Source organism: Mya arenaria, chromosome 4 (assembly GCF_026914265.1).
Source record: "Mya arenaria isolate MELC-2E11 chromosome 4, ASM2691426v1".
In the NCBI taxonomy this organism is placed as follows: Eukaryota; Metazoa; Mollusca; class Bivalvia; order Myida; family Myidae; genus Mya; species Mya arenaria.
In genome coordinates this window covers 75,461,223-75,482,861 of record NC_069125.1, presented here as the reverse complement: position 1 = coordinate 75,482,861, position 21,639 = coordinate 75,461,223, and the positions used below count along the sequence as shown (strand labels likewise).

Below are 21,639 nucleotides of genomic sequence, written 5' to 3'. Positions count from 1 at the left end.
GACTCAAAATAAAAGAAAACGCATTGTAAGTTTCAAACGTTTTTACTCGTTCATCCCAACCTGCGGACTCCTGCACTAACTACATTCTACCTATGTAAAAAGATAGCCACTGCATCTCTATTGTTCGTATAGAACTAAAATCATGGAACAGTGCTATTTAAATTTTAATGCATTTCACATCCAAACATTCACAACCCGAACAATGACCAAACTTGGCCAACCACACATTTATCTTGACCAGGAAGCCAATTTATTATCATGACATTTAACCATCAAAACCCCGGTTTAATGGTTGTCCAGTTTAACTGTAATTAGCTGCTTCTCGAGTCTATAGCAATGAGGTTCTCGGGTATTGAATCTAATGAATATTCAATGCTTTAAAATGGAGCAATTTGTCAGGAAAGGACTATTGAAGATGTATGTGTAATTAGTTACAGACACTGCATGACTATTTCCAATCACTTTCCAATACATATATATCTACAAAAGATTGAAATGCTTGTAGTACCATTTATTTGTCTGATTACTTCTTTTCAATTTTGGTTATGTCGTCTTTCTTTGAAACACAACCATATGTATGCATGCTATCGAAATAGTGTTAAACTGTCAAAATACATTTAATCATAAGATACTGCACTCCTATTTCAGCTGACACTTTGAAGTTATCAACTTTAAACATATTTTAGAATAAAATCGGGAAACTTGAGCTCATACAGTTTAAATTTCATAAATATTTATTTTTGAAACACTCACATATATTTTTCCCAAATATACTGCAATATAATATCGCGTTTGTAATATAGCTTCATCGTTATTTAATTGTACTTTTCAACGCAAAGTATTGACATTTCAGTGTTCATAATATCCCTTTATCCTAATTGCTATATAAGCGGCAAGATGTCGTCGGGCTTATAAACACAGTTTTTTAGCTTTCCAGTTGGTGCAAAATAACTTTGTTGTGTACTTTAATGTCACTTTCACGTTTGTGCCGGCGGGAATTAGCATATTATCTAGAATTTGTATTGTTTTCGGCGCCACGGTCGTTGTCATTGATATTACGTTCATTAAACTTGGCAGTCGTTGACCTAGTCTTTCTACGAGAGTGTGTGCCAGCTGGACTTATACGTGTGGAACATGAGGGGTTTGTGTTTGTGTTTTACATTTGCGTGTTCGGGTTATGTCTAAACGTGATGCCATTTTCATGCATGAATTAGTTAAAGGTTTCACATTAGGCATACGGCGCATAATCAGTTTGAAACGTTGCGGGTAGGACATGTCTGTGAAACGTTGCGGGTAGGACATGTCTGTGAAACGTTGTGGGTAGGACATGTCTGTGAAACGTTGTGGGTAGGACATGTCTGTGAAACGTTGTGGGTAGGACATGTCTGTGAAACGTTGTGGGTTGGACATGTCTGTGAAACGTTGTGGGTAGGACATGTCTGTGAAACGTTGTGGGTAGGACATGTCTGTGAAACGTTGTGGGTAGGACATGTCTGTGAAACGTTGTGGGTAGGACATGTCTGTGAAACGTTGCGGGTAGGACATGTCTGTGAAACGTTGTGGGTAGGACATGTCTGTGTAACGTTGTGGGTAGGACATGTCTGTGAAACGTTGTGGGTAGGACATGTCTGTGAAACGTTGCGGGTAGGACATGCATGTGAAATATTGTCACAAGATTCTCTGACGTCACATACCTTTTAGCCTCAACTTCAACACCTCGGTTAGTGACGATCTTACATGTCCTAAGATATCACAAACTATATGTAATCCCATGATCTAAAGGTCAATTCGGTTGGCCGGATGGGTTCTGATGGTGTCTTCCTGTTGACCATTTGACAGCCATGACAGTTTTTGACCATTCTTTTGACAGCTTTGTTAATTGTTGGCCACCAATCGCGTCTGAAAAAACAACTACACATGTATTACATTGAACAAACAGACGCCTGGACGACCATCGTGTCTCAAACATTATAATTTATGTTGTAACTCTTTTGGAACTACGATACGGTTGCCGCTCAAAATCAAGAACCCTACAGCTACCAGTTTTTCATTGACAGTAAAATATTCCTTAATGTTTTTGTTAAGGGTCCCCTGGAGAACGTGGTATACACTCCCTGGACTCGGGACTTTGAATAAGCGTTTCTCAATCGCTGAATTAGTGCATTCAGTTGCTTGCGATAGAAATTGTCGATGTTTTCCTGTCGCAACTGTTAACCCAAAGTTGTGCTTTTGCAAACACTGTAGAAACTGTCGAGGAGTTTTTAACATCGTCGTTAACTCCGAACGTGAGGCACATTTCATAGATCTGTCGTGCGTTACCTTACGGCATCCTGCGACGGTATTATTATATACCTAAATATTTGGTACGTTTTTTTTGTCATCTGAAGCCCCAGAAGTCGTGGTGTTTTTGTAGTCCTACGATTATCATACTCCGAAACCACTTCACTCCTACGAATGATCCTCCAGCGTATATCTTTTCTGCGACTGGCGCGGGTTAATCCTACGACTTTATTAATTTCTTACGACTATCATCGTAGGAACATCGCACAATTGACCTGTGTTAATCTTTACCAATTTTCCCATGACTCGTTTTGAGCCCCTGCCACATACGTCGTACAGCAGGTTTACGAAAGGACCTATTACAGAATATTGTGAAAGGGCCTATTACAGAATATTGTGAAAGGGCCTATTACAGAATATTGTGGAAGGGCCTATTACAGAATATTGTGGAAGGGCCTATTACAGAATATTGTGGAAGGGCCTATTACAGAATATTGTAGAAGGGCCTATTACAGAATATTGTGGAAGGGCCTATTACAGAATATTGTGGAAGGGCCTATTACAGAATATTGTGGAAGGGCCTTTTACAGAATATTGTGAAAGGGCCTATTACAGAATATTGTGGAAGGGCCTATTACAGAATATTGTGGAAGGGCCTATTACAGAATATTGTGGAAGGGCCTATTACAGAATATTGTGGAAGGGCCTATTACAGAATATTGTGGAAGGGCCTATTACAGAATATTGTGGAAGGGCCTATTACAGAATATTGTGGAAGGGCCTATTACAGAATATTGTGGAAGGGCCTTTTACAGAATATTGTGAAAGGGCCTATTACAGAATATTGTGGAAGGGCCTATTACAGAATATTGTGGAAGGGCCTATTACAGAATATTGTGGAAGGGCCTATTACAGAATATTGTGGAAATTCTTAGAATAGTCGTAGATAATTCGAACGATACTCAGGTGTTTTTCGACGGATAATGCTTTCGAATTCCCTTTCTAAAATATGGTGCGGCAAAAAATCGTAGGTTTAATTAACAAAGGGGATTTATGTTTGTTTGCTCAAATGCCTTTTCAAGTGTTTCATTATATATTTGACCTTTCTTGAAAAACCTTTGCATAAATGGAAACGATCGAAAATCAGGCTTGGTACGCAATGAATACTTCTTCATGTTCAATGGGGGTAATACAACACCACGCTTTTATACATCTTCATTTTTGTTAGAATCTTTAATATAGTTATAATAGCTAAAATAATGATGACGATGAAAGAAAGCAACCCATATATACCGTTTGGACACTTAACATAACATTAATTGTTTTAATCTGAAGCTTTAAAATCAAATCATTTACTATTCAGTGTAGCGTTTTTAACGATTGTTGCATCATGTGCATTGGACCAATATACTAACACCAGTAAATCTCCTAAAAAAACATTGATGTCTTACCACCAGCAGCAGATGAAACAAATGAGCGCACTTACCTAACAGTATATTTTTTGCTCCCATTTGAAACATAAATAACATACTTTTTGCTTGGCATGAAAATGAAAAATGTTTGTTTACGGATAATTATTTTCCAATGCTAACCGCATGTGTGTTAATTGGTTCGCTCGTAACAGTTTTTTAATCAAAGATTGGAAAAGGAAATACGTTTTACAACATATTATTATCATTTATGCGCGATTTTAACAAATTGTCATATTGCATTTTTTATTGCACTATATAGATCGAGACATTTTCTCAAACCGCACTTTTGACGTGCATGAATATGATATTACATTCTTAATTGTCACTACGATGGGGGGTGGAGCCTGTTGATTACGACACGGACGGTCCGCCTACCAAGATCCGCTTGTTGAAGCCAGGTATCGTCAGTGTCGCTATATATATGACAGTTTTACACACATAAAGCCGTAATGTGGTAATATTGTCTTGCTCTGCCTGAGTTATTCCTTTTTCAGTGCAGTCAGTTGTGAGTAAGGTTTCGACCTGGGAGGAACACACGAACACGGGCGGCATTGAAACATTGACCACTCAGCTAGCAATCATGCACTTTGGAAATATGAAACTAGTGATTCTCCTAGTATCGCTGGCAGTCGTTGCACGTAAGTACTTTTTTGTTGTTTGATGTATCGTTATTATTTAATTTTATCTGTGGGAGTATGCTTATTAATTAGAAGAAGTGCATACAATGGTGCAAGTTGGTGCATTTAATAAATCTCATAATCTATAAGTAAGAAACTTGCTGAGACGTTCATGACGAAATTTGTTAAATTGCAGCTGTCAGTTCCCCTGTCCTTAATACTTGGATGTTTACTTCTGGCAATAACACGGCGAATTATAAAACAACCGTAGGACTTGATACATTTCCCTGGACAGGCAGCTTGTATTGCTCTTCCGTTAGAACGGCTGTTATCGCCAGCATAGAAATGCGAAATGTGATAATAATAACTCCATTTCTTGTTAATATTCACGATTTTCCTTCAAAATCAATTCGATTGGTGTTTATGTTCACAACCAATGTTTTGCCTATTGCAATCGCTGTAGAACCATATTGTACCTGTTGCAAACTCTGTAGAACCAATGCTTTGAAGGTTGCAAACACTGTAGAACCAATGCTTTGAAGGTTGCAAACTCTGTAGAACCAATGCTTTGAAGGTTGCAAACATTGTAGAACCAATGCTTTGAAGGTTGCAAACTCTGTAGAACCAATGCTTTGAAGGTTGCAAACTCTGTAGAACCAATGCTTTGAAGGAGGTTGCAAACACTGTAGAACCAATGCTTTGAAGGAGGTTGCAAACACTGTAGAACCAATTCTTTGAAGGTTGCAAACTCTGTAGAACCAATGTTTTGAAGGAGGTTGCAAACACTGTAGAACCAATGCTTTGAAGGAGGTTGCAAACACTGTAGAACCAATGCTTTGAAGGAGGTTGCAAACACTGTAGAACCAATGCTTTGAAGGAGGTTGCAAACACTGTAGAACCAATGCTTTGAATGAGGTTGCAAACACTGTAGAACCAATTCGTTGAAGGTTGCAAACTCTGTAGAACCTTCTTAATTTAAAAAAGATAAATAAATTGACTAAAACGCCATCTCTCAACCAGTTTCATATTGCATTAAAAAAATAAAAAAACGATGCATATCTTTGTAATGAAACATGGCATAATGCTTTTACAGACACGCTTTCCTTTTGCCATTCAAATCACTCTAAACTATATTGACTATAAAACATTTTATTTATTGTTGTGATTTTTTTTCCATATTCTGCATTATTAATAACAGTGACTGGAATTTATCATCGAATTATTAAAAACACTTTTCTGTGTCAGTTGTCAAGAACATTTCATGAAACAATTTCAGAACTTTTTGGATGGCAAATGAGAATTTCCGGAGAATTTCCGGGGAAAAGCATAGACACTTTTTGCATTTGTGGTCACTGTGATAGGACAGTTTCCAATTGTATCGAAGTAAATAATTTTATATTGTAGTTATAATGTTCGTGGATAAACTTGTTCACAATCCTATTCTGGTGATTTTTTGCATCTTTCTCATGTACACTTTTCAACAATTGAATATAAACTTTCCTATCGACTGTTAGAGTTATGCTTATGTAAGTGTTTACGAAATAAAGAAATTTAGGTAAGCAAAAAAAGTAGTTCGATCCTAGGACTTGGTCTTGACTAAGACACACCACGTGTCTTGGGTGTGTTTGCCCGAGTTTCCGAACAGAATGTGCTGAAGCCTATTCGTAATTGCGAAATGTAGCAAATGGCTGACACTAGTTCAAGTGAAACTCTTATTCAAAATCAATACATACACATGTATAAGATACATCTTGAGTGATTAACCTTTAATTACTTACTAAATAATGCATTTATGGAAACATATTTATTTCTGATAACAAGATTGTTACCGTGTATTTTATAGCTCAAAACGCACGAATATTAAATGATTGGTGTGTGCTAAAAGATTTACTGTGGTCTACTTTAGTCTCATATAAAACTAAAAATACGATGATTTCTGCATTGTTCTTTCAAACTAAACTCGGTATCCGTTGTAGGAACCATCGTTGTCGATATGTATTCATCCTTTTTGATATATGAAAACAATTGTATTAATTGTGGTAAATCTTGTTTTGGAGTAAGAGTACATCTTCAAAGTACACATGATGCTGGTCTCATTGTTTTGTATTTATTGTTTATTATAGATATATCTCATTTAAATCTACTGCAATGTAGGTGAATGAATAGCCCCGTTATAATACAATCACTGTGCTAGGGCCAAACAAAGATTTGGTTAGGGTTACATCCTTTTCAAAAATAGATAGGGCAGGTAGGTATTTTTTATTAGGTTTATATAAGAATGTTATTTTCATCATTGGAGGATAGAGTTAAAGTAATCTTCTGTATAAAACATTACATTTTAAACTACGTACAAAAAATGCTTGAAGATGCATTCTTATTCCCAAATAAGATTACCAAAAATAATTCAATTGTTTTAATTTACCGAAAAGGATGAATAAATATCGAAAACAATGGTTCTCATGAAGGATACCGAGTTTAATTTGAAATAAATGGTGCAGTAAACATGGTATTTCTATCTTATGAGATAATAGTAGATTACTAAAAATCTTTTAGGACCCACCAGTCATATATATATATATATATATATATATATATATATATATATATATATATATATATATATATATATATATATATATATATGCGTTTTCACTGTTATATACACAGTTACAATCTTGTTTTCAGTAATAAATATTTTCCATAAATGCATTATTTTGTAAGTATTTCAAGGTTAATTATTTTATTTGAAATACAAGTGTCACTAAAAAGTGTCACTTTTTTATAACATCTTGCTTATATAATATGACACATTTGTATACATTACTCTATGGGTCCTGAAAATCGCGTATGTTGATTAACGAAAATAAGACTTTCAATAATAATTTTCAGAATAAATCCCAAATTTTATGATAAATCATTTGTTATGCAGTTTTTGGCAGGATTTACTGTTATAAGTTTTCCTTTTTTAAACGGCAAAATTTGAATATTAAGTATATATTTCATAATATGTTAGATTGCTTTGATAGACTTTAATTGTGTGTGTCTTGACCTCGGTAGTTACATCTGTATCAGTAGCGATGTGCAGCAGGGCAGGTTCACTTGCTGGGTCATATCCGTCACCGCTGACGGCTTGAAGACAAGGTGCGTTGTTGATTGCACGCACATAATTAATCGCACCAACTGACTAATTAGGGCTGATATGACATTACAAATGAATATATAATTAGTCGAAGACATGTTCGTCTGACAGTTACCCTGATGACAGGGTGTTATTGTCTAGCTGTCATGTACGCATGTATTCATTGTTGTCCAGGTATTGCACAATATCTTTACCATCAATATGGTTCGAAATGACAGTCAAACAGCGTTTATTCTCTCATACCATAATGAAAGGAAAATAGGAAATATACAATAAACATGCATGGCAGGACGGCAGATGCATTTTTAAATTTAGAATATGATACCCAAAATGTGTATCGGAGGGTCATGAATTTGACTTGGAATCTAACTTACTAGTATATATAGAGAGAGAATCAAACAAATGCATGGTATTTAAACTGCTAACAAATTGCAACTTGTGGAATTAAGTACTCTATTTTCTAATTCATAAACAAGCATGCACGTGTACCATATCACGTTTCCTTAAGTCTTTGAGTAAATCACAATACAAATAAGCTATACGTGTAGTATATGCTTACAAGTACATTTCAATTGATCAGAATAATACAAATATACAGATTTTATGTAATTACCATATCAGTATACAGTTGCAACTGACTCAATATTTACAACCATCCAACTACCTTATCTTTGAAAAAGTAGACGTCACAAATCTATTCATTTTTATGCGTTTGATTCCTGTTGCTTGAATTCACGTTTTTTTCTAACTTATATATGTGTATTTTTGTGTCTATGGAAGTATGGTTTGAGAAACTGATTATGTTCGGTATTGAAAGGTAGCATTCAAATAAAAAGGTAACATTTAAAATAATAGTGAAATTCGTCACCTATACTTTATGATCGCAATGATTACTTTATGATTGCAATGATTACTTACTATTTTATTTATTGATATTATATGCCAGTTGCCAATGACCAGAGATGCCCAGTCCTTTCATTTTGTGTTAGACGGACATCAAACTGTTTTCGTGTCCTAGTAAAACAATAAATGAAAATACAAGACTCGTTGCATGATTATCTTTAAGCGTTTTTATTTTTATTCATTGAACCATTTTTTTGTAACGACTATACAACTGAACTGTCACTCTTCTCAAATGATTGACAACGGAGATTATTCATTTGATCTAAAGTTCACAATTTAAAATAATTACCAAAATGATTACAATTCAGATTACATTTTATGTAATGTATAACCCTAGAAATACAATGTTTAATTAGTTAAATATGACGTATATAAATCTTGGGCGCGTGCTCCACGGATGACAAATGAGGGTTGATGGAGGAGCTCGCTGTATACAAAGTTTAAACTGTACGAGTTTGTGTGGCAAGTTTTGTGCGTTACCAGGAAGTAACTGAAACAGTACATTTATTAAGAAACCTGAACATTTCAATCATTAAATGAAATTGAACAGTATATTACAAATGGAATACATACGGGGACAGGGAGAAATGAATACTCCTTTAATGGACTTTCACTAGTTATTAGTAATGTGTAACTTGAAAACGATCGTCTATATGACTTATAAGACAGGCTGTGAAACACTACTTGTACGTGTACATGCACGTGGGGTCTACTTTTTGAGTACTACGTTATCCATGTATGCGTACAATTTACGTGTTTCTACTCAGGGAACGAACTTGAGTTATTCATACTAATGCCGACTGCATTCCTTTAAGGAAGGGAGATGGTTTTATTTAGTCAAAACTAAAGTTTAGATGGTATCAGTGTACGTTCACTGCAAGCATACTCTAACAACACCTGTCTCTGTTTCAGGCGCGGAATGGTCGTACTCCGGAGCTTCCGGTAAGTGCACATTTTGAAAAAAATTCAATGCGTCAGTTCCTTTTGCTATCAACACTTCACACGAGTTGATTTCTTGATTTCTGTTTTAATGTTTTTATTATATATTATGATATTCTACAAGTATCACTGGTTCTTGTACTTTAATGGTGTACGCAAAAGATAGGATAAATACTTACATATTTGGATTACAGATGTGAATCTTGTATTCTGTATGATGATATAAGATTTTTTCAAAGGTACCGAACATTGTATCTGTTATTTAATGTCTAGTACAAATCATTTAACTATACGCAATAAAATATTTTCAAAATAATAATAATAATATATACCATTTTATTTTAGTGTTAGATATTTTTTATGGCACCTTTGAAAAATGCAACGATAATTTTGTTATTCCATTAATGTCTATGTTTATGTCTATGACACTCACTGGCATGTTTTGTAATATATGCGAGTACTTGTGCTGTGCATGGGTCGGAAACCCTTGTACAATAAACATTGAGCTTTGATCTACACTGTACAGCACTTGGGGTGACATATAGTCGGGTATTTCTTTGGTTGAAATTAGTGTTTTTGTGTGAACACACGTGGGAACATTTGTATTTAAAAGCAAACTGTGGGCTATCCCTTTTAGAGGTTTTATATCATTCGACAAAGCCTTCGTTATTCTAGAGCATGGATCGATGTTTTTCTTGTAACATGTGTAACTGAGTATATGACTCTTATCAGAATTGCCTCCTCTACGTCAGAAACCAACATGGCTCTGATCCTTAATAACCATAGCACATCAGTTAAACTAGCAAGAACCTTGTACCAGTCATGGCCATGTAGAACGTGTTGTCGACATAATGATGAATTCACAAGGTCTGCATCAACATTGAATTCCACCATAAGCATGCTGAGTGATCATAGTATTCAATCTTACATAACGGACCTACAATGACTGACTGCGCCTATCATATTCATTAGTTAATTAATGTGTTATAATATTTCCCATCTTCAATCGTAATTAATTATTATGCAATTATGGTTATTTTTTGTTCTTCTATATTAGTTGTCAACATTATATTTCTTTCAATGGCAATGAGAATACAGTATTTCTTATTTCACTAAGGCAGCAGTCAGCCGTTATTGATTTTATAAAGGTGAAGCGTTAAATGTTAACAGTGGCTGGTCCAGCAAGTGGGAAATTTGCACAATAGTCAATATACCACTATCTAGCTTGAAGATTTTATGTTCTTGAACAAAATAAGTTATTATGCGACGTCGCCTCAACCCATTTATTTAATGGAAATGGACATTTTAACAATTCTTTACAGTGACTGACTTTAGTGTGATGTCTCCAATCGTTTAACATTGGTGTGTTCATTTGATTGAGCTCAGGAATAAATAACGGGTTGGATAAGGCACCTAGAGATCTTCTCATAGCCCAACTACCTTATAGCAAAAAATCGCCAATATATTTTTTTGAAGTACATGTATCTTCCAACAACTCACAACCATCTCCAAAACAATAATTATAAGATATTTAAATGTTGACAACTTTCGTTTAAATGTTTACACATTTTAAGTTGTGTTTTATATCGTACGTAATAACTCGCTCAGACTGTGTACCGTTTTTAGCAGATATGGTCCTGCAGAACAAGTGTATCTGGTTCAGATGCTGCTACCGGCATAAACAATTGTTATCATTACATTTATAAAACAAAATATATTTCCTAAGTTTGCACATTCATATGTATTTTGGCATTTTCATACTACGCTTGTATTTGTAATTGTCTGGCAGACGGAAGTCCTTAGTGATTTTATTGTCCTATACCTGATGTCTGTAACCATTCACAGGGCCAGACTTCTGGGCGCTGGAGTACCCGGCCTGCTCCAAGGCCCGCCAGTCCCCGGTCCAGATCATGCACGAGGAGGCCATCGCCGATGATGATCTAAATTCATTCCGTTTCCATGGTTACGACGACATCCAGACGTTGGACAACCTCACCGTCTGGAATGACGGCTACACTGGTAAGACTTGGACCATGTGGTCTCCACAGACAGTGATATTTGATATGGATTCAAGAAAGGTGGGAAAGTCATCCCTGATTTCAATGTAGAGACAACGCTTTTTTATAATATTTATCGAATTATATAGCATGAATAATTGACCCGTTGTAAGTGAAGAGGCTGCCGGCACCCTTCAAACTACCATGCATCCATTCTTCGATTTGATGTCGCAGTCTTCACATCAACATTATGAATGATTAGCAGCATTGACATTGATGTTATAAAACAAATTTGCAAGTGCGGTTCTATTGCGAACAACCAACTAAAATGAGAGCTATAACTGCACCTTGTAAGAATAATCAATACATTATAAGGAACAATTTATACTAGTATATTCATGTGAAATCGGAAATATTCCCCGGCAAAACCGACAAAACTATGAATATCGTTGATATTAACTTATTAACGTTTCAAGTTTGGTAACTCAAACTCAAAGCAAAAGTTTTCAGACATTTAAACTGAAGTCACTCTGATGTTAGCTGGCCTTCGTGACGTATTACAGTGGCAGTATTGTATGATGCTGACCAATGTCTTTACTATTAATCCTTGTTAATAAGAATGCATTGAAGGTTTTTTAATGTTCATATTTGCTGCAGCTTGCAAGGCAAAGTATCCGCGATGTTATATGTAGTTTTAAAAAATGTCTTGATATACCTGTTATCCCCATGACATTCATCTTACGTAAACAAAATTATATATATATATATATATATATATATATATATATATATATATATATATATATATATATATATATATATATATATATATATATATATATATATATATATATAAGTATTCCCATTTCCTGTACAGTGACGGTGCGTGTGCACGGGGACCTGGCTATCGAGGGCGGTGGTCTTGAGGGTATGTACGCCCTGCAGCACTTCCACTTTCACTGGGGATCCACAGACCGCTTCGGTTCCGAGCATTTCCTCGACGGAGAGGCTTACCCGCTAGAGGTAAGTCACACCCACACATATTGTTACTATGATCGCTCTGGCAGTTATTGCTATTGACCAAACAGGGTTTTACGCTTTTTTTAACAAGATAACAGTTATAGTTTAAATCAGCACTGGGCAAGGCGATTGACAATTTGGTGTTGTTCTTTTATAATGAACATAATGTGACACCAATATACACAAATATATGAAAATGCGGCCTGAATACAGCCTGTTTAACATCGACTGAACGCACGTGTGTGATATTTCCCCAGATGCACCTGGTTCACAAGACCGTCCGTCACCGGAAGATTGCTGCTGCCTTGGAAGACCCCAAGGGACTGGCTGTGCTCGGAGTGTTCGCCAAGATCGGGCGGCCCCACCCCTACTTCCAGGCCATCATAGATAACCTTAGGCTTCTCGACATCGGTCAGTTATACAGATTTGCATCTCTATCTCGTGTCAGTGTCAGCCTTATACAGCTTGTCATTGATCACTAACCAAAACATATACCAATTAATGAATCTATTGTTTATGCATATTATTGATAAGAGCTATGTTAAGAGCGCTTTCTTTCCGCGAGGTTTACGTTTGCCCTTATAATGGAGTAATTGAAAGGAGGGTGACTTTACGACTAACATGGTCGGGGGCATTATTCGTCCCAAATGTTAAAAGAAATGAAGCCGTTATTGTTGACAAATTTGAAATGAATATATCAAGTATTTGTCAACCTTTTAGTTAAAAATATCGAAAACATTATACAGGAACATGCACTTTACCAAATAGTTCATTCATTTTAAAGACGCCTTTAATTGCATATAATTTTAATGGTCAGAGTATCATATTGTAGCATTTGGGATATTTTTCCGCTTAATCCGGTAATTATAACTGATAACTATCAACCCGCTTTTTTAAAATCAAGTTAAAAACAGTTATATTTGATTACCTGAATGTATCACTTAAATAATTACTGGGCTCTTTGACCTTTGCTCTATCATAAAACATCTATCAAACAGTCAAGTCTGTTGTCTCTGATGTTTTGTGATGCATCAACTGGGAATGCATCGATAAAGAATGTTAATACTCGGCGTGTTTATCATGGAAAACAAGGCAGTGATCAACCAATTATAAGATATTATATCAATGTATAATCTCCACTCGATCATGGGCCAATGGCTTACAGCTCATGTTTACCTGTAATGTATGAAAAATATAGTTAAATGAAGCCGGTGTCAGATCAACAAATAAACAGGAATGACCCCCTCCCACCCCAACCCTCCGCGCTTATACCTCGTTCACCTCTAAAAATGAGCTAGTTATTATAAGTCTTTGCTCAATACAGCATTTTTTTAAATGTCGCAGTAGTGTCCATCTCAGCAGGGTAACTTTACAGAAATTATTAAATTACCAGCCTGGCTAGTGTTTAGACGTGACCGCCTGAACGTTATGTTTTACAGGCGACTACGCGAACGTGCGTCCGTTCCCGATGAGCGAGCTTTTGCCTGGCAACCGGGAGACGTACTACCGGTACAACGGCTCCCTTACCACCCCGCCCTGCTCCGAGAGTGTCGTGTGGACTGTGTTCCGAGAACCCATCGAGATCTCAGAGGAACAGGTAACGGAAGGGTGGCCGCTTGTTATGATTCTACCTAATACTTTAATAACCTCTGGTCCTTTTGTCCGTTTGTTTAATTGCGTTTTGGTTTTACGTGAACTGCGACATTATAATGTGAAATGGCTAGTGGACCCATTAACACACATGGATTCAAGGTCAATAACACTCGCTTAACATGTCGTAAAGAAAACAAATATCATTGTTTGCAGGTTTGCAAAGGTATTTAGTGTACTATTTAGAAATTAGTATACAAATCAATATCATTATTGGTGTAAAATCGCTTATAAGGCTGATCTACTTTTAAATTGACTTATTATTAGGGCAAAAAGAAGTCTCCATCGAAAAGTGTTTTTGTTTTTCACTTTATTTCTCAACTCCATTTTGTGACGATGCTGACTATCTTCGACATAAACATGACCTCAATTTATAGGAACACGCCCCTCGACAATTCCCGTTCTGAGCTAGCGCTTTAGAAGTATAACCTTCATACTTGTCAAAACATTCCCGCAAACTGTTTGGTCGATGCCCAGACCTCACATTGGTGCAGTTATCGGTTGATTGATCAGTTATTAAAATAATTGAATAATCTATTATTTAAATAACACTTGACTTATTGTTGAATTCCATGTAACTTATATTCGAATAAAAAATATTTGCTTGACACAATAAATGGTATTGCCTTATTTAAAAGGTCCCTCATTAAGTTATAAGTAACGATTTGTTTTTTATCCGGCCGCAAGTATGCAATTTACACTAGTATCCAACTTATATGACACTTTCGCATTTGCCCATCTCAGTGGTTTCACTCTCTCGCGGGGTTTGTTTCAGATTGAGCAGGTGCGTATGTTGTCCAAGATCTCTAACGTGACGGACAACTACCGGCCCATCCAGAGCCTCAACGGTCGCCGCATATTCGTCCGCAATCAGCCTGCCACCAGCGTCTACGGCGCCAAAGAATCCATCAACAATCCTTCCGGTGACGCCGCCCTGCCCCTCGCTTCCCTTTTCCTCATCCTGGCGCCACTCGTTGCTGCCGTCTTGAAATATTGAGGAAGTGTCGACACGTGATGCGCGCTGTGGCTGTTACCGCGGAGTGAAAAGGGAAAGGGGGCGGAGGGAACTGGCCGTGTGGACTGTGCTTGTGACATTTTAATGAGCCGTTAGTTAACTGTACTGCCCCGTCCCTCGCAGAAGCAGCGTTAGCACGCGGACACATGCAGACTGCAAGATGTTGGATATTGCAATTCCCCTTCTTCGATTACCTTTGAGCAAAATACTCGTTTGTTTTGATATGCTCTGGGGCCAACATTTCTGACGAGTGATATTGGTCCCAGATATGTGTAAGTATAGGGATCTGTCTCAAACACAATTCGTTGGGGAAGGCACGCTCTTGCCAGGATTTACTATACGGATTGTTACAACCTTTTGATCTTTTATAAGCTAAATGCTTCCACTTTTTGTTCATGTATGTTTTATTAATTTAATAACAAACATTTTTTTTTAAGTTGTCGCCCTCCCCACCAAAGGTTTGGTTTAAGGAAGAGCCTTAAGTAGGTCTAGCATGACGGATATATGCTCTATGGATTTAAATCTATGATTTATTAGTATGTTGGAGTCATCATTGATATTTACATTTTTCTTGCCATGAGTAAAATTTTACTTTTGTAAATCAAATTGTGAATATATAGATATTTGTTAACATTAGTTATTGTATTTGTTATTTTAGTCCTATTTAGAACTGCCAATGAAGAAATACACTGACGTTTGAATAACACTGGTTTAATCATTTTAAAAGTTACGATGTTGAAAGGGTCCAAATCCATGTATAATAACAAAAACTTATTTAAAATCTTAGTTTCTAATACTACTGTGTACGGCTGTTGAAAAACAAAACAATGAAAGATAAGCACAAATGTGAACGTGTCCTGCTCGGTATCAAAGTCTGAATATGGTCGTCATTCATATTTGATTACACCTTTTTCTTTTGATATCGTGTGACCGTTTTACACACAGTTTTACGTACATGTTGGGGTCCTGTCATCAATAGAGGGGTACGTGTCCATATAGACGTTACATATACACTCATCCTACAGTCTGCAGCAGTTCAGTTGCTTAGGTCTTTTAAGATTCGTCTTAAAACTGAAACATATTGAAAAACCGCAGAGTATTTTAAAACCTGCAGGAAGAAACAGAATTTAGCTGGCCACTCGAAAGATCATATCGCATTTGTGCTTAAGTTGCAATTCTTGTTTATTAACGGCGACCAGTTCACTTAAAATGTAAATGGCATTTTGAAGATTTATGGAGTTTGTTATGACAAAGTATTATTTGACCTTATATCATCATAGTTTTTTATAAAAGAATAAATAGTATTGCTCTTTTCAGCAATATCATTATAATTATATACCTTATCATTTTGATTTAATGTTTTGATTTGTAACAAATAAATGATGAAAACAATCTTACATCTCTTTGTGACAAAACTCCCAAAATCCAACGCGTATGAGTATGCATTTTACTCCGATTCCGTAAATGATCATCAATAGTTAACTATATACGTCACATCAGTGTGTATGGATGGACGCTGGTTCCTTACATGGCCACCAATAGTTAACTATATACGTCACATCAGCGTGTATGGATGGACGCTGATTCCTGACATATTTATCAATAGTTAACTATATACGTCACATCAGCGTGTATGGATGGACGCTGATACCTAAAACTATATACGTCACACCAGCGTGTATGGATGGACGCTGGTTCCATACATATTCATCAATAATTAACTATATACGTCACATCAGCGTGTATGGATGGACGCTGATTCCTGACATATTCATCAATAGTTAACTATATACGTCACATCAGCGTGTATGGATGGACGCTGCTTCATAACATGGTCATCAATAGTTAACTATATACGTCACATCAGCGTGTATGGATGGACGCTGCTTCATAACATGGTCATCAATAGTTAACTATATACCTCACATCAGCGTGTATGGATGGACGCTGCTTCATAACATGGTCATCAATAGTTAACTATATACGTCACATCAGCGTGTATGGATGGACGCTGCTTCATAACATGGCCATCAATAGTTAACTATATACGTCACATCAGCGTGTATGGGTGGACGCTGGTTCCTAACATGGACATTAATAGTTAACTATATACGTCACATCAGCGTGTATGGGTGGACGCTGGTTCCTAACATGGTCATCAATAGTTAACTATATACGTCACATCAGCGTGTATGGGTGGACGCTGGTTCCTTACATGGTCATCAATAGTTAACTATATACGTCACACCAGCGTGTATGGGTGGACGCTGGTTCCTAACATGGTCATCAATTAATTATCTACATCACATCAGCGTGTACGGGTGGACGCTGGTTCCTGACATATTCATCAATAGTTAACTATATACGTCACATCAGCGTGTATGGATGGACGCTGATTCCTGACATGTTCATCAATAGTTAACTATATACATCACATCAGCGTGTATGGATGGACGCTGATTCCTAACATGTTCATCGATTGTTAACTATATACATCACATCAGCGTGTATGGATGGACGCTGGTTCCTAACATATTCATCAATAGTTAACTATATACGTGACATCAGCGTGTATGGATGGACGCTGGTTCCTAACATATTCATCAATAGTTAACTATATACATGACATCAGCGTGTATGGATGGACGCTGATTCCTGACATGTTCATCAATAGTTAACTATATACGTCACGTCGGCGTGAATGGACGGACGCTGATTCCTTACATGGTCATCAATAGTTAACTATATACATCACATCAGCGTGTATGGATGGACGCTGATTCCTGACATGTTCATCAATAGTTAACTATACGTGTATGGATGGACGCTGGTTCCTGACATGTTCCAAGGGACTGGCTGTGCTCGGAGTGTTCGCCAAGATCGGGCGGCCCCACCCCTACTTCCAGGCCATCATAGATAACCTTAGGCTTCTCGACATCGGTCAGTTATACAGATTTGCATCTCTATCTCGTGTCAGTGTCAGCCTTATACAGCTTGTCATTGATCACTAACCAAAACATATACCAATTAATGAATCTATTGTTTATGCATATTATTGATAAGAGCTATGTTAAGAGCGCTTTCTTTCCGCGAGGTTTACGTTTGCCCTTATAATGGAGTAATTGAAAGGAGGGTGACTTTACGACTAACATGGTCGGGGGCATTATTCGTCCCAAATGTTAAAAGAAATGAAGCCGTTATTGTTGACAAATTTGAAATGAATATATCAAGTATTTGTCAACCTTTTAGTTAAAAATATCGAAAACATTATACAGGAACATGCACTTTACCAAATAGTTCATTCATTTTAAAGACGCCTTTAATTGCATATAATTTTAATGGTCAGAGTATCATATTGTAGCATTTGGGATATTTTTCCGCTTAATCCGGTAATTATAACTGATAACTATCAACCCGCTTTTTTAAAATCAAGTTAAAAACAGTTATATTTGATTACCTGAATGTATCACTTAAATAATTACTGGGCTCTTTGACCTTTGCTCTATCATAAAACATCTATCAAACAGTCAAGTCTGTTGTCTCTGATGTTTTGTGATGCATCAACTGGGAATGCATCGATAAAGAATGTTAATACTCGGCGTGTTTATCATGGAAAACAAGGCAGTGATCAACCAATTATAAGATATTATATCAATGTATAATCTCCACTCGATCATGGGCCAATGGCTTACAGCTCATGTTTACCTGTAATGTATGAAAAATATAGTTAAATGAAGCCGGTGTCAGATCAACAAATAAACAGGAATGACCCCCTCCCACCCCAACCCTCCGCGCTTATACCTCGTTCACCTCTAAAAATGAGCTAGTTATTATAAGTCTTTGCTCAATACAGCATTTTTTTAAATGTCGCAGTAGTGTCCATCTCAGCAGGGTAACTTTACAGAAATTATTAAATTACCAGCCTGGCTAGTGTTTAGACGTGACCGCCTGAACGTTATGTTTTACAGGCGACTACGCGAACGTGCGTCCGTTCCCGATGAGCGAGCTTTTGCCTGGCAACCGGGAGACGTACTACCGGTACAACGGCTCCCTTACCACCCCGCCCTGCTCCGAGAGTGTCGTGTGGACTGTGTTCCGAGAACCCATCGAGATCTCAGAGGAACAGGTAACGGAAGGGTGGCCGCTTGTTATGATTCTACCTAATACTTTAATAACCTCTGGTCCTTTTGTCCGTTTGTTTAATTGCGTTTTGGTTTTACGTGAACTGCGACATTATAATGTGAAATGGCTAGTGGACCCATTAACACACATGGATTCAAGGTCAATAACACTCGCTTAACATGTCGTAAAGAAAACAAATATCATTGTTTGCAGGTTTGCAAAGGTATTTAGTGTACTATTTAGAAATTAGTATACAAATCAATATCATTATTGGTGTAAAATCGCTTATAAGGCTGATCTACTTTTAAATTGACTTATTATTAGGGCAAAAAGAAGTCTCCATCGAAAAGTGTTTTTGTTTTTCACTTTATTTCTCAACTCCATTTTGTGACGATGCTGACTATCTTCGACATAAACATGACCTCAATTTATAGGAACACGCCCCTCGACAATTCCCGTTCTGAGCTAGCGCTTTAGAAGTATAACCTTCATACTTGTCAAAACATTCCCGCAAACTGTTTGGTCGATGCCCAGACCTCACATTGGTGCAGTTATCGGTTGATTGATCAGTTATTAAAATAATTGAATAATCTATTATTTAAATAACACTTGACTTATTGTTGAATTCCATGTAACTTATATTCGAATAAAAAATATTTGCTTGACACAATAAATGGTATTGCCTTATTTAAAAGGTCCCTCATTAAGTTATAAGTAACGATTTGTTTTTTATCCGGCCGCAAGTATGCAATTTACACTAGTATCCAACTTATATGACACTTTCGCATTTGCCCATCTCAGTGGTTTCACTCTCTCGCGGGGTTTGTTTCAGATTGAGCAGGTGCGTATGTTGTCCAAGATCTCTAACGTGACGGACAACTACCGGCCCATCCAGAGCCTCAACGGTCGCCGCATATTCGTCCGCAATCAGCCTGCCACCAGCGTCTACGGCGCCAAAGAATCCATCAACAATCCTTCCGGTGACGCCGCCCTGCCCCTCGCTTCCCTTTTCCTCATCCTGGCGCCACTCGTTGCTGCCGTCTTGAAATATTGAGGAAGTGTCGACACGTGATGCGCGCTGTGGCTGTTACCGCGGAGTGAAAAGGGAAAGGGGGCGGAGGGAACTGGCCGTGTGGACTGTGCTTGTGACATTTTAATGAGCCGTTAGTTAACTGTACTGCCCCGTCCCTCGCAGAAGCAGCGTTAGCACGCGGACACATGCAGACTGCAAGATGTTGGATATTGCAATTCCCCTTCTTCGATTACCTTTGAGCAAAATACTCGTTTGTTTTGATATGCTCTGGGGCCAACATTTCTGACGAGTGATATTGGTCCCAGATATGTGTAAGTATAGGGATCTGTCTCAAACACAATTCGTTGGGGAAGGCACGCTCTTGCCAGGATTTACTATACGGATTGTTACAACCTTTTGATCTTTTATAAGCTAAATGCTTCCACTTTTTGTTCATGTATGTTTTATTAATTTAATAACAAACATTTTTTTTTAAGTTGTCGCCCTCCCCACCAAAGGTTTGGTTTAAGGAAGAGCCTTAAGTAGGTCTAGCATGACGGATATATGCTCTATGGATTTAAATCTATGATTTATTAGTATGTTGGAGTCATCATTGATATTTACATTTTTCTTGCCATGAGTAAAATTTTACTTTTGTAAATCAAATTGTGAATATATAGATATTTGTTAACATTAGTTATTGTATTTGTTATTTTAGTCCTATTTAGAACTGCCAATGAAGAAATACACTGACGTTTGAATAACACTGGTTTAATCATTTTAAAAGTTACGATGTTGAAAGGGTCCAAATCCATGTATAATAACAAAAACTTATTTAAAATCTTAGTTTCTAATACTACTGTGTACGGCTGTTGAAAAACAAAACAATGAAAGATAAGCACAAATGTGAACGTGTCCTGCTCGGTATCAAAGTCTGAATATGGTCGTCATTCATATTTGATTACACCTTTTTCTTTTGATATCGTGTGACCGTTTTACACACAGTTTTACGTACATGTTGGGGTCCTGTCATCAATAGAGGGGTACGTGTCCATATAGACGTTACATATACACTCATCCTACAGTCTGCAGCAGTTCAGTTGCTTAGGTCTTTTAAGATTCGTCTTAAAACTGAAACATATTGAAAAACCGCAGAGTATTTTAAAACCTGCAGGAAGAAACAGAATTTAGCTGGCCACTCGAAAGATCATATCGCATTTGTGCTTAAGTTGCAATTCTTGTTTATTAACGGCGACCAGTTCACTTAAAATGTAAATGGCATTTTGAAGATTTATGGAGTTTGTTATGACAAAGTATTATTTGACCTTATATCATCATAGTTTTTTATAAAAGAATAAATAGTATTGCTCTTTTCAGCAATATCATTATAATTATATACCTTATCATTTTGATTTAATGTTTTGATTTGTAACAAATAAATGATGAAAACAATCTTACATCTCTTTGTGACAA

The 21,639-nt window shown here is 36.8% G+C and overlaps 1 protein-coding gene across 1 annotated transcript; it reads left to right on the top strand.

The window, feature by feature from the left end:
* Window positions 1-4,164: 4,164 nt before the first annotated feature.
* Window positions 4,165-21,612, top strand: LOC128231077 (carbonic anhydrase 12-like). Its single transcript, XM_052943498.1, has 10 exons — window positions 4,165-4,390; window positions 9,324-9,353; window positions 11,196-11,369; window positions 12,225-12,370; window positions 12,625-12,778; window positions 13,807-13,964; window positions 14,793-15,009; window positions 17,835-17,972; window positions 19,001-19,158; window positions 19,987-21,612. Exons 1-10 carry the CDS (start codon window positions 4,333-4,335, stop codon window positions 20,206-20,208), a joined length of 1,455 nt encoding a protein of 484 aa, XP_052799458.1. The 5' UTR covers window positions 4,165-4,332; the 3' UTR covers window positions 20,209-21,612.
* The last annotated feature ends 27 nt before the right edge of the window (window positions 21,613-21,639 follow it).

Coding starts and splice junctions, on each gene's coding strand:
- LOC128231077 (XM_052943498.1), top strand. CDS start 4,333: ATGCACTTTGGAAATATGAAACTAGTGATTCTCCTAGTATCGCTGGCA. Junction 9,354..11,195: donor GTCGTACTCCGGAGCTTCCG/GTAAGTGCACAT, acceptor AACCATTCACAG/GGCCAGACTTCTGGGCGCTG. Junction 13,965..14,792: donor TCGAGATCTCAGAGGAACAG/GTAACGGAAGGG, acceptor GGTTTGTTTCAG/ATTGAGCAGGTGCGTATGTT.